Genomic DNA, 14,391 nt, shown 5'->3' on the forward strand with positions numbered 1-14,391 from the left:
TTTTCCTGTTCTTACTGTCTGTCCATCAGAAGATGCTTGCGGACCGAAGGAAGCCTCATCTGAAGCAGCTCAGGCGCCACCGAGAACTTTTTTCTTCTACTATTTTTACTTTACATATTAAAAATGTGACTAGAACACGTTGGCCAGCACTAGTTTTTGCATGAGACTTGTGAACTGGATATCGCCCAACATCGCTTGTGCTATTTATCACCATACAGCGGATACAAGGCCCGTTCATCGCTGCTATATTATAATATTTATTTTAAAAAGTCACTAGAAATGTAAATGACCAAATTACATGTTTAGAAAAGTTATAATTTTGATGAATATTGGCATTACAGATAATTCAGCTATATAATAAATTGTGTGAATGAAGTGGAAAACATTCACAAAACTTGTAGATTAAGACATGCGACTTTCCATACTGTTAGAATATCTATCATGCTCTTGTGCCACAGAATGAAAGCAAGAACCAGACAATACAGAAAAACAACAATAGTTTATTTAACCATATTTTGTGTAACTACAAACTCTGGTCTCTATAATCGATCTCCATATCTTTTTAAAGGTCTTGAAAGAATGCTAACATGAAAACCAATCTTATTCTTTTACAGCATGTTTCTCTTTTTCAATTTTAGAACAGGTTGTTGGCACAAGTAAAATCATAATGTATCCATTTTTTTGTTGTATTTTATTCTAAAAATGTTTTTTATATAAATCTACCACTAAAACAGCATTCCCTCTGAGAAAAAAAGAATGTAAAAAAAAAAAAAATTTGACAAAAAATATTTAGATATCTTACATACATGAGACAGCTTGACTAAAATGCAACAAATCGACCATGTAGATTTTCAGACGATTTACCTCCAACAAAAGGCAAAAGGGAGAATGGTTGCACTCTCCTAGGTAAACTGAGTAAAACTGTATTTTCCAACCAAAGGAACTTAAACACAGAAAAATAATAGAAGCCCATTTCATTCTACAGAAGTGCAATTATGGGATGAGTTGTGTCAAGGGGTGACAAAAAAATAATGATATCAATTATATCCTTCTGTCTGGACTAAAAAGGTCTGGGGACAGAGAATTCAAAGTGGATTAAACTGATTTACTAAACAAATCCAGGATTATCGTTCTATTATCTTTCTAACTCTTTTTTACTTTTTTTGATAATAATTGAGTTATGGGAAGCAGCTTATTTTGTGTTTAAGGTCAAATGTGGGAAGTGAACTCCCGGAAAACTCATATTCAGCTACTCTGCTTTCTTTTAGAATGTTCAGGGGTTGGCAAATGTGGAATAGAGTGAATTTAATCAGATAAAGGACAGGAGGTGGGTGCTATAACAGGCTTTCACGTACATGGACAGCCCATGAAAGAGTTGTGTTTTAACTGTAAAACACTAAAGTTTAGAAAAACATGAGCATGCACATGGACTGTAGAGATATGGATTATTTAACATGAGTAAAATCCAACCATTAACCCAAGATGAAACTAGTATCGGATCTTTGAAAAAAAGAGTGTATAAATTGTGAAATTTGGGCTTCAAGTTTAGAGGAGTGAATGGTGGCCCCCCAAAAAAGCGCATGCCACTATCTGTAACTGTATTTTTTAAAGAGCCATTGTCTTTCATATATGTCCTTATTGACTAAAGCAAGAAAGTGCCCTAACTTTCATACATATATATTTTTATGCAAGTGGAGCAAAAACTGCAGTTGTCTCATAAACATATACCTGGGGGCATTTATGTAAGTGTTGAATCTGACAAATGTCTGCCTAACCTCTGAATTTATGTTGCCCGCTGCCATTTTCACGAGTGGGACTTTGAAACGGTTTCCAGGGCACGGCTGCGTGTGGAGCAGTGTTCATCCAAAAGCCATGAGCATCATCAATTAAAATGGAAATTGTCTTGTTTCAAAAGGGAGAGGGGATAGAAGCAGGTGCGACCCAAACATCTGGTCGATGCTCGAGCCCACACACTCCTAAAGCCTCTCACGGCATAATCCCCGCTGCTCGGGGGCCAAGTCCTGCGGTTGGCAGGGGCAGGGCGTGAATCTGGAGGTGCCAGGCACTGCCCATGTAAGAGTGTGGCACACAGATGACAGGCAATGTGCTCAGGCAGCTGTATAAAGGGTTTAAGCTCTTTCGTCTGCTCATCAGTCTGCTTCTGACAGCACTCAGTCCTGCAGTGTTGCAGATGAGGTAAGGGGGTCCCAGTATGAATAGGATGCCTTAAAAGCAACCTCCTTTTAAATGCCACACTGCAAAGCCCTGTTATGTAAAAGTGAGGTCATGATACATTGAAAACATTTCCAGGCAGTGAACTTTTGCCATAATGTAAGATCATCTACATTCTTCACAAGACTCTCCTACATTTTTATTCACAATTATGCAGATTCTAAAGTACCAATTAGTGCCGTTCCTGTATCATGGCCCTCTGAATCTAAACCGGTCTATTAATGGAACGTTCTCTATAATGGTTGTAATAAATCCAAGAGAAGCTGGTAACTTCAGTCAGAACAAGTGGAGATTGGGGATAACATTTTGCATATACATTAGGAACACAAAACCAAATGTAAGATTTTTCATAGTTAATCAATATAAGTGAATTTAACTTAAATGTGCTTCTAATACCGAGCCTCTACTTTTACAACAGCGGAACAAAGGACATATTCCCCTCATTTACGATCCTCAATCTTTTGATTGCAAAACAGAGAGTGCTTAAAGTGTATCTGACAGATATGATTAAATAATGAATTATGCTCAAATTCCGACACTGACATTTACGTCACTCACTGTGAGATATTGAACATGAATGAAGTGTCCAACTAATCTCAGTTACATACAGTCATGAAGATTTCATCACTTTATCCACAGCTGAAGAAGATCACTAATGTCCTCTAGATTTGTCTGATAGATGGGCGAAATTAAGTCTAATCCACAGGCTGCAGTTTGTCTAGAACGAACAATGATTTTCTTCAGTAGTTTGAAAGTACACGTAAACCAATCTGTTGAAATGAGAAAAAAAAAATCAGTGCTGAAAAAATAAAAGCAGAATAAACTTTTTTCTTGATTTAACCACAATAGTTTTTTCTTAAATAAATAACTTCTGTTATGTAAAGACACTTTTTGAAACAGTAGACATACCCTAATTCCCAAAGTCATTGAATAAACATCACCAGTCACAAATTTGCCAAATGCACAAGTCTGTTGCTCCATTTTTTTTAGCCATAGTTCTCAAAACCAAATTGTCTGTTATGTCCTGTCATTAATGTCTTCATGTCATTCAATTAGTTTGATTTTGAAGAAAAAAACACAAATAAATTAGATCTGGGTCTCTTGTACGTTGTCTTTTGAGCTGGCCCGAATTAACAAAGGTTCGTGGGCTGAACTGTGTATAGAGTTGATAGTGGAGGCATGATTGTACGCAGTCTTGTAGGCGTTGTAGTGGTTGAGGTGCTCATGCTCAAGAGGAGGCAGGGTGAGGTGCCCTTCCATGCCCTGGCCTCCAGTTACACAGTCCTCATCCACATTGATGATCTCAATGGTGCGTGTGGGTGCGTGGTGGTTCTGCTGGTGGTGCTGTTTACGCATCTTGTAGAAGATGATCAACATGACTGCTGCCATGAGTGTGATTGCAACAAAGCAGCCAATGATGATCTTGGTGGTCTTCATGACCTCATCCAAACCATTCAGTGAACCATCGCGATCTGTGACTGGGATGGTGTAGGTCTTCTCTGTGGTGCGGGTGTAGAGCGGAGTCCGGACTGTTGTGGTTGTTGTGGAGGTTGGCGAAACAGACTCCCATGTACCAGCAGGAGGGGTGGGGCCCACCTTCTGCTGCACAGCAATGGTGAAGGCTTCATTGTGTGGTGATTCTATTGTCTCCACTGTCACCGTGGTGAAGTAGCTGAAGCTGCTGTTCTCAGTAGAGGACACATTAAGAGTGGCAGACGCTGTTGTGTTTCCTGCAGAATTACTGACCATACACGTGTACGTGCCGGTGTCTTGCATGGTAACATTGGTAAAGTTTAGGGTGCCATCGGTAAGCACAGATATTCTGATCTTGTAAGCTCCGTGTGTCATGATGGAACCATTAGGTGTAATCCAGCTTACCGACGTCAAAGAGCTGGCTCTGCATTTCAACTCGGCAGCGCTTCCTTCCGTCACATTTAGATCTGCTGGAGGCTCCACAATAACAGGAGCATAACAGTGAAAGTGGTTCTGGTCCAGCTCGCCAATGTATCGTCCTTTGTGGTGGGTTGGTGAGCTACAACGGGCACAGCAGCTGGTGTTAGCTGGGACCATCTCCTTCAGCCACCAGCTGAGCCAGAGGATGTCACAGTTACAATTCCACGGGTTGTGGTGCAAGTGTACCCTCTCTAGATGATGTAAAGGAGTGAAGAGATCGTGGGGCAAAAGAGTAAGGTTGTTATGGGCTAGATTGAGCTCCACTAGTGACTGCAGGTCATCAAAAGAGTTCCTTTCTATTGTCTGGATCTGGGCATGCATCATCCATAGCTTCTGCAAATGGATGAGCCCCTTGAAAGAGCCAGGTTGGATAACAGTGAGCTGGTTCCCTGACATCTCCAGTTCATCCAGCTTCACTAGGGGAATAAGGTTGGGAATTTCCTTCAGATTGCACATTCCCAGATTTAGGTAGCGTAGATTGCTCAGCCCTTCAAAGGCACCCTCAGATATGTAGGAGAGACGTTTGAGCTCCCCGAGGTCCAACCGGCGTAATGAGGGCACTCTGTTGAAAGCATAGGAGGGGATGCTCTCTACGGGGTTATTCCTCAGCCAAAGCTCCTTTAGTTTGGACAGGTACTCAAAGGCCCCGTTGGGGATAGTGGTGAGGCGGTTATCAAAAAGCTCCAAGGTATTGAGGCTGGCCAGTCCATTAAAGGCGCCCAACTCAATTTTGCGTATGTGGTTTTTGCTCAGCTGTAGGATCTCCAGATGTCTCAAGTGCTTGAAGCTGTCCACCTTTATGACCTGAATTAGGTTTTCTTGCAGATTCAGATATCGGGTGTTGGTAGAGATGCCATCAGGGACATCTCGCAGGCCACGCCGGGTGCAGATGACTTTGCTGAACTGATTACTACAGGAGCAGACAGAGGGGCATGTCTGAGCGCGTACCAGCCCTGCCACCACCAGCAGCTGGAGGGCCAGAAGCAGCACAAAAAAAGGGTCGGACAAGGCCCGGTTCCACCTAGGACCTCGCATCATCTGCTGCTGCTGAGAGGAGGTCATCTTGTTTAACATTCATAATTCATTGACTGGTTTTGCACTCTTTGTAATGACGATTTGGCCTCGCTGAAATGAAAAGAGAGAAAGGAGATACATTAGATAATTGATCATTTTTAGGCTGTCATATGTCACTTCCAATAGTTGGCAGTGAATTACTCAGCATAGCAAATTAGGAATCCCATAAAGTTAAATGTGAGGGTCACATAATCACATAGGCACACACACACATACACATCCATCTGTGTTTCTGGGTACACTGTCCTCCATGCAATCTCAGTCACATGAAATAAAATCACAACGAATATGTTGACTTCTGTGTTGCATCTCTGTGGGAGGAGGACGGGAAGGGAAGAAAACCAGCTACTACTGCTGTGTTGAGTCAGTTCTATTTGAGACTCGAGCGACATAAATAACAAGGAAGCTTGCCACCCACCAATCCTTCGAGTCGAGGAATCTGGGTTTGTCTGATTGCAACTCTCAGTTCCTCAAAGGCACGTATGTGACTGAGATGTCAAACAAGAAAGTAGTACTGGGGTACTTGTTTGTGTAACTCTTTATGTATTTCACCAGAGGAAACTGTGGAAATACAAACAATGTAAATTGAGTTAGATTTACTGTGTGCAAGAGAGAAGATGATGATGGTGCTCATTTGATTTATTCATTCATTATTCATTCATTTTATGCTCCTGTGTTCTACTTGCTAATACCAGTTCATTTAAAGTTGCTTATGTTTTTGTGGTTGCACAACAGGGTTAGAAAAGGTGTCATTCATATAATATGAATGATAAGCAGGGAGCAAGGAAACACTGCAATGGATGAAGGTGCAGCTATAAATAAAACCTTCCAGTGTGAAGCAAAAACAGTCAGGATTCACTAGGATTGGGAGTTTTAAGGGGATCTGGATACTGAATGTGCATATTCATAGAATGGTGTGATACAATAGTGGACTTCATAAAGACACAATTTAGTCTAATCAGTTATTACTAGCATCGAGTAGTTATAAGTTCTTGAGAAGGTGTTATTGACTGAATGGAAATCCCAGCACATAACGGCAAGAACAATTGGTATCTAAAGCAAATTTGCAGAAGCGTTCAAGTATTAAATATCAAAATGTAGCTCCGCTAGAGATCCATGAAGAGATAGCTTATCATAACAAATGAATTAATTCTATTACCTTTAGTTTTCAGGTATGAAAGCATGTCTGACTTAATGAATTGATTTATCTGAATGATATTGGAAGTGAATATATATTGTCTCAAATTTAATGTTAGAAAGCAGATAATAGCTAATTGGTAAAAAAAAAAAAAAAAAAATCCTTGCAGTGAATGCTGTCATAATAATGTTTAGCTTTTCGCGTAGCTGAAAAAATTCCATATTTTTAATTGTTGCCATACAAATATTTCTTTCACTATCAGTGAAAAACATGGAAGGCAGGTCGGAAGTGAGTCACAGAGTAAGCACAGATAAAGAGAAATATTTATAGCGCCTCTACCTGAATGCTTTTAAGCGCGGGAGGAAACTGGATCACGTTAAGAAAATGAACTTGAAGAAATAATGTAAACTTCATACAGAAAGCTTTAAGTACAACCTGCAGTGAACTTAAAGTACAATGTGTTTTGGAGGTGCAAATGGCACCTTTAAATATTTTTGATTGTCACACAAATAAGTTCTAATCTAAAAACAAAGTAACTATGTGAGTCCTAGAGACAAGGGTTCTTCTGCCATGTATTTGATGAATAAAAGAGACAGTTTAGTAGATAAAAACACACTCTCTCACACACACACGCATGTGTAAAAGCATTAGTATTATGGTTGATTTCTAAACAGTGTCAGAGTCAAACACATTAAATACGTGCACAGCTGTTGTTTCTATGCAGTATGTTCAACGCGCAGCCTAATCTGCAACAGACAGCTCTTAACTTCACGAGCAGGTTATTACTGTAACTACTGATTAATTGCTTGATTACTGACTCCATTTATTCTTCTATTACAAAATTTTAATTCCAAGTAGCAATAGCCCGAGGGCGGAGAAAGCATGTGTTCCCATGCTGGGGTCCAGGCAAATTTGACAGGGATCAGACTGATCACATTTCTTTATTGCAGTAAGAAATGAAAACCTGGCACTAAATTGACCCTCAGAAGTGAATTATAATAAAAGTTAAACCACACGCAGTTATTATTCTGTCAAATCCAATGCTTTTTCAAGGGGACATTCCATCAATAATAAGACCAACTACAAAATGCGATTCACAGCACAGATCTGTGAATAATTATCCTCCCGATAAGAAATCTGTATACCTCATCCCACTATCTACTCATCCTCCTCGTCAACAAATTAAACTTCAAAAAGACTCCAATAAAAAATCAGCACTCCAAATTATGGCAGCAGAATAGATGATTGAAGTTGATTTAGAAAGCAAAACAATGCATCCTCATGAAAGCAACACAATTGGATTTAATTACCGCAGTGAAGGAATTTGTCAGATTATGAAGTGCCAAATGTCTGGTGGAGAACAGAAAAGCATGACCCAGATTAGCGCAAAGTAGACTGTTGATCTGCAACATTTGTGAATTCACTTCTGGTTTACGAAGTGGAAATAATTCACACTGATTCCAAATATAAACAAATCTTAATATGTCTATACTGCAAAAAGGATATATCTTCAACATGTAATATCAAAACATGTTATTTCACGTGATCCATATACATCTTCATATGGTAATGAGGATAATCTTCTAGTAGAAAATACCATTAGCATTACATGATAACACATTTACCAGAACACCCATATTTTTGTATTTAACAGGTATACGAGTGCCATTTTATAGCAATTGCTGTATCTTTAGTCAAGAGCGTGTTCTTTCAATTTGAGAGTATCACCCATTGGTTTCACTTCAGATGTTGTATTGCTTTCTCTGAAAAGTCATGTTTTTACTCTAGTTATAAAAGTCCCTACTTGCGCATTGGATCTGATTTTTTTTTTTGGCTCAAACAGTATGCTTGCACTCAGATATATTAGCAGTTGCACAGATTTCCCGCACTCCAGTGTCAGCCCTGGTCTCTGCTTTTGTGTGGATTTACACTCTGCTCTTGGATTTCCTTCAGAGTTAGTTTTTCTTCAGTTCTTCAGTTGAGCTACTTGATGATTATCTAACACTAAACTCTGTAGCACACAGCTACGTTTCTTTGAGTGGTTGAAGGTCTGGGTGCTTTGGAATATAAAGTTAGTGATTGTCAGTCGTATTCCTGTTAAGAGGCCGTTCGCTATATTGCAGACATATTGGGGACACACTAGTAAGTATAAGTAAACTCACCCGCAACAAAGCAGAGATCATTTCGTTGGTCAACATTTGTTTTAACATGGTTGTTCTACAAATAAATCCGAGAGCAAAGGAGAAATCAAGGAGAGAGCAGATGTTTCCTGAGCACACAAAAGCTGCCTGAGTGTGAGAAGCGCTTGAACCATCCCTTAGGATCTGCCATTAGGCCACTTAAAGGTAACCAATGGGAATTAACTGGGCCAGCCGTAAAAACAATGTATTCATCTCTTTCCTTTATACAACTAATTAATCCTCACACAGCATCACTTCAGGGTCAGTCCTATTGGTTAGCTATCCTTCTCATCCGGAGTACAGCCCCAAAACATACGTAATGAATGTATTATGAATATTATGAATTATATATACATATATTTCTATTTAATAAAATAAATACAAATGTATAGAATCATTTTTCACAGAAACAACCATTTTTGCGCTTCAGAAACCTTGTCAACTATGTTTCCAGAGGCAATTGAGAGCGTACAGCTGTTGATCTTCAAAAACTGTTATCTGAATAAAGTCCGCTGGTCTTAGTTCTACAATTAGAATATCTGCAATAAGGGAACTGCATGTTATTGCCGAAAGCGCTGACCCTAATGACATCCCATGATTTGCCAAATAGCTGACATCTATTCAACTAGTCATGCGTGAGTCTACACTATTTTCATTCCTTATGTATTTTATGCATGCATAAATCCCATGTTTCATCATACCACTCTTTTATTTTTGCAATCAGCCAGAAAAGACTGAATAAATTATTTAGCAGTGCTGAGGGAAATTCTTCGTGGGCCGAAGGGCCCTTAAAATAGGATTTTCCACTGCCGGGTAAAAAGTGCAGCGATTTCTTTTATTTTCTGAACCGTGGTCAACAAATTTTTTATTGATAATTCATGCTTCATTTGAAAGGTAAGAACAGTGAGAGACTCGGCATCTCGCTTCCCACATTCACCCAAAAGTCTAGAAACCAAACCTATGAACTCTAAAGACGAGTGACGGACAGAAGATTTGGATCAAACACATGGCATAGATACTTTAGAGGGAGAGATGTGTGTGGGAGTTGGCTTATATGCTACAAAGAGGGGAAGAGAGAGAGGGAGAGAGAGTTAAAGAGGAAGAGATTAATGAGATAATAATCAAATTAGGTCACTCCATGATGATGCCAGGATTCTTGCAACAGTTCCAGATATAAACCAAAATCCTTTGTGGATTCCATTGTACAAAGGAACGCACCTGCACACAAGCCGTGTGCTCTTTTCCATCTCTCTCTGCTCCAGCATCACAGGATTAACCTGCAGGACATTGACTACTGCAAAGAACGGTTTGGAAGAAGTTAGTTATCATATAGAGATATTATTCTTTTCAAAAACAGTGTTTGGTCGCTTATTAAGCTTATTAACTAAACCAGTATTTTCGGGAGGGTAAAAACAGGACTCAGCGTCCTCTCCTTGAGCCACTGCCAGGCACTGCTGTGTATCTTGTGATACACTTGTGTTACTATTTTGAGGCTGAAAACAGTGTGTTACTCAGTGTGACTCAACCGCTTTCCTGCTGTATTTTTAATTAAATATATATTCATGAAGGTCTTTTTTTTCTCTTAGCTGGGCCAATTCTACTGATTGTTGGTGTTCCCGAAGAGCTAAATTGGGAAAAATGAGTCCCATGAGGTTATTAAAAGATATTTGAATTTCATTTGCATTTAGCTTTCAGTATTTACATTCTCATGTCATTAGTCGTTCATTCATTCATTTGTCTCTAATACTTCATAACACATATATTATAATGCATGTGAACCAAATGATAAATACACAATTTAACCATCCCAATGTGAAATAAAAGTATACTGCTGATCATTATCGGTGTATATTTTGTGAAAATATGCAATTGAGGGATAGTTGAGGCTTTCTGGTAGTCTGGTAGTAACTATTGTTGGCCACACCAGAGCTAACAGCTATTGTACTGGGATTCTGTAGAGTTACCTCATGATGCCTTCAAGTCATGCTCAGGTGATGTAATTTAATCCAGTAAAATGTAGCTTTTGGAGAGAAACAATAGTTTTTTTTTGTTGTTCAGTATTTTAAACATAACAGAAAGCAATGAAAACACTTAACACAGAATTGACTGTGATGGTGTTTCAGTGAAATTCTTGGCTTCACTTTAAAACCTAATTATAGTACAGCAGTCCATCACATATGTACACTAATTGTGAATCTTCTTCGTACGATCATACATTGCACAGTATATACAGTATGTATGTAAATACTGAAATCCCATGTAGGAAATATGTGTAAATTGGATACAACCGCACCGGTCTTCTCCTCAGTTCAAGCAACAGATCCTCAGGATGGCTAGGAGTTAAAAAAAAGACAACGAGGAGTCATACGGCATCTCTTTCTTAGTATCTATAGTTTTGACCGGCCGAGTGAAACCAACATGCCGACAGCTGCTCGCCCGCCCACAGCCGGACATGCAGCCACTCACAGTGTGCAGGTCTGTGATTCGTCCAACAGACACTGATTCGATCATCATTCCATGCATAGAAATGTATTAGGAAGGAAATGTACAAATGAAGCATTCCTATAATCTAGAAATCTACCCTTATTCGGTCATTTCAATCATACTCACAATAATTAACAATTCTAATCCCATAAGTGTGTGAGTTTTCTCCTGTTTCTTGATTAACTCCTTGCCCTCAAACATCAACCCAATTCATGTATTGTGTTTATTTGAATGTACTTCTGCGTTCCAGTAGCTTCGTTTGCTGTTCTTTGCTTCACCTCTATTCGCAGTTTGAGTTAAGTGTGATCATATAAGAAAAGGTATTTGCCTGCTCTGTAACATCCGCACATAGTGCCAGTTGGAAACATACACAATGGGGGGGACGTTAAGAAGTGGAGAAAAACAACACAAGCTCATCTAATGAACACTTGTAACTTCAGACTGCCTTCAAGCATTCTTGAATAATTATCACCGTACCCAGACATGCTAATTTCCTACAAGCTTCTTGGTTTTTCGAACTGCTTGTCAGACAATTGTTTGGTTCTGAAAAAGTTGGAAACACAAATCCATGGAGATAAAAATAAAAAAAAGAATACAGGTTCAATTTCGCCAATATTCAGTAAAAAAATCATTAGTGCCGTAGCTCTGAACCTGAAAACATTAATGTGGAAGAGTGCAACTGTCAAAAATACTGAGCCACATTACAAGCAGAGACAAAGTTCAATGCATTAGAAGAGGCACATTAGTCCCCATAGGAATATTAATATAACCTTAATGGAATTTATTTGTGTTCCTACGTTGGTCGGTTTAACATTTAAAAAATGAATGACATGTGACAAAGAATTATCATTGGAATGGTAACTTCAAGTTTGCTAAGATTTCCACATTATAGTACTTGAGTAAGTTGCAACATCAGCCACAGTTTTTTCCATCTTTTTCCATCCGTCTTTTTCCATTTTCCATTTAATTTTCATCGGCGCTAGATGCAAACATAATGCAGTGTATTTCCGATGACGTGTCTTTCTCTATTTTTGAATGAGGCCGTTGTTGTGACGCGCTACACGTGAGTCAATGTTCCAGTGTCTGCTTTAGGAAGCAGTGTGTCACCAGCGTGTGATGGAGATGGTGTGTCATTACTGCACGACATCTCACTTGTTATTCAGGTATGGGCCACTTCTTTACAGCGCAATTGCCCCCCCAAGCGTAACATTTTCCTGAATAAGCTGCAGTAACTTTATTTAGCATGCAAGGATACAAACACATGTATATCTGCAAGAGCACGTACCCACACACACAGACGCACACACACGCATACATACAAGTACGGGTGTGGACAAGTTTAAATATGGAACATGCAAATGATCACAAGTACGGTAAAGCCACAGAAGTATCCATACAGTATAGTCTACTGTAATTGGAGTCAAACGGTAATGGGGATTGAGACTTAAAATAGTTATTTGAAATCAATCTAGTCTGCACAGGAGCTATTTGGCTTCCTGTTATTCCTAAATCAATCACATCATCCTCCATCCTATGAGCAGTGTTCAGGGAGGCTGTGGGAAGAAAATGTCTGTCTGCTCTTCAAGGACGTGGGATAAAGGAGTGTGTCTGTGATACGGCTGTCGCTCAGGTGCCCGGTTGAGGTCGGAGGTTACCACCAATCACTTGGTGGTTGTTCTGAGGCCGCGGACCCGGACATCCAGGCTGCACGCTCTCCCCGAGTATTGAGTACAGGGATTGAGAGCGCATGTGAGATAAGAGGGAGATTGGGGGCGAACTGATGATATCTGCAAAATCTACAGGCAAAACCGGAAGCTGTAGTATCAGTTGAGATTAAATAAGTTAAGTCGGGGAAACTTTAAGTTTACTTGTTGAACACTTATAATCCTTTTGACCACTTCACCTCAAGCTCAGTTAGAGCTCACAGCCACGTTGCTTGGCAAAAATTCACAGAGCAGGGGGAAAAGAAGGGACTGTTTAAAATAAGATTTTAATTGTATTCAATTGATATTGAATTGATGCATAAAATTCGGTAAATTTCCAGCACAATCTAAAATAACAGATGACAAAAGATGCCAGATATTCAGTGCCTGATCACGCTCCTGCATCAGCTGGAAAAAAATGACTTACTGTGGCAGAGATAATATAACCTAAAATAATGACAACATATGGCCAACACGGACAGCATTGTCGGCCTCGAGGAACAGTGGCTGCAAAGCAAAAGTTCCCAGACACTGTGACAGTCGCTCACACCGAAAGTAGAACAGATGTGTAGTGGATGTAACATGCATGAGTTGCAGCAGGGTTGTTCACACCAGAGGCGTTTTTTCTGTCCGCTGTCCAAAAGTACCCCCTTTTGTGAACAAAACAAATACAACACAAACAGAGAAATATCGCCTGACACAAAGGTGAAATGTGTAGTAAAAACAGAATTCTTACAGTGCGAGGTACAAGCAGAACCACCGCTGAGGGTCACGACATTATTCCCATTTTTCTGCTTCGGTGAATTTGTATCATGCTTTCTTTCCTACCCATCCACATAATCAATCATGCACCAAAGACGTGATGTGTCATTTCTCATTTAGTGCAGTGCTTTGATTAGGTAAAACCTACCATACAAGACCGACCAGCCTCTCTCTGTCTGATCTTATCGATTAATAATTTCCAAGCACTTAAAATCCTTCGATGAGGAAGCTCATGTTCTTTTGCCATTTAATATTTGACACGCACAATTAACAGAGCATTTATTGTGTTCAAATTGTTTGACCATTGCGCCCGAGCATTGCCAAAACTACAGCACATGGTTCATGGGCTGCGAAAGATGCAGGTGACAAGTTTAAAAGTGTAAGTAAAGATTCCAAAGCTATTGCCTCAGTAATTATTCAACACAGTCATGAAATAGACTCAAAACAATTATAATAGCTCTACTGTTGCTTAGAAAAAGAGATAGTCGACACAGTAGTTAGTCAATATTCTGGCCTTGGATGAATAATAACAGATATTATTTATCCTCATTTGCTTAGTTCTAAAAGAAAGTGTAAAGCTTGCCCATAAAGTCAGTCAAGCAGTCAATAAATCTGTTATTCAGCATTCTTCAGTTCAAGAAGAATATGAAATAATGCAAACTTATAAGGTGTAAAGTAAAGCCCAAGCACAACAATTAAAACATACAATTCAAGGAGAGAGCTTACATTTTGAAATGTTTTATCTGATCCCTGCAGTCCTTCAGAACATATGATGAGTTTACAGGCACTTAATGTAACTTTGATATGGGTCAATGGCTCAGCCATGAAATCGCTAAAAGTAAAAAAATTTGGTAGCTCATTTATT

At 39.4% G+C, this 14,391-nt stretch overlaps 1 protein-coding gene across 1 annotated transcript in view; it reads right to left on the reverse strand.

The window, feature by feature from the left end:
* Positions 1-482: 482 nt before the first annotated feature.
* LOC120809407 (leucine-rich repeat-containing protein 4C) overlaps positions 483-14,391 on the reverse strand; it is a 35,642-nt gene continuing 21,733 nt past the window's right edge. The window contains exon 3 of the mRNA XM_040163190.2: positions 483-5,310. Coding sequence (XP_040019124.1) covers positions 3,319-5,259 — 1,941 coding nt within the window. The 5' untranslated portion in view covers positions 5,260-5,310 and the 3' untranslated portion in view covers positions 483-3,318. The remainder of the gene's footprint in view (positions 5,311-14,391) is intronic.

Source organism: Gasterosteus aculeatus, chromosome X (assembly GCF_964276395.1).
Source record: "Gasterosteus aculeatus chromosome X, fGasAcu3.hap1.1, whole genome shotgun sequence".
Lineage (NCBI taxonomy): Eukaryota > Metazoa > Chordata > Actinopteri > Perciformes > Gasterosteidae > Gasterosteus > Gasterosteus aculeatus.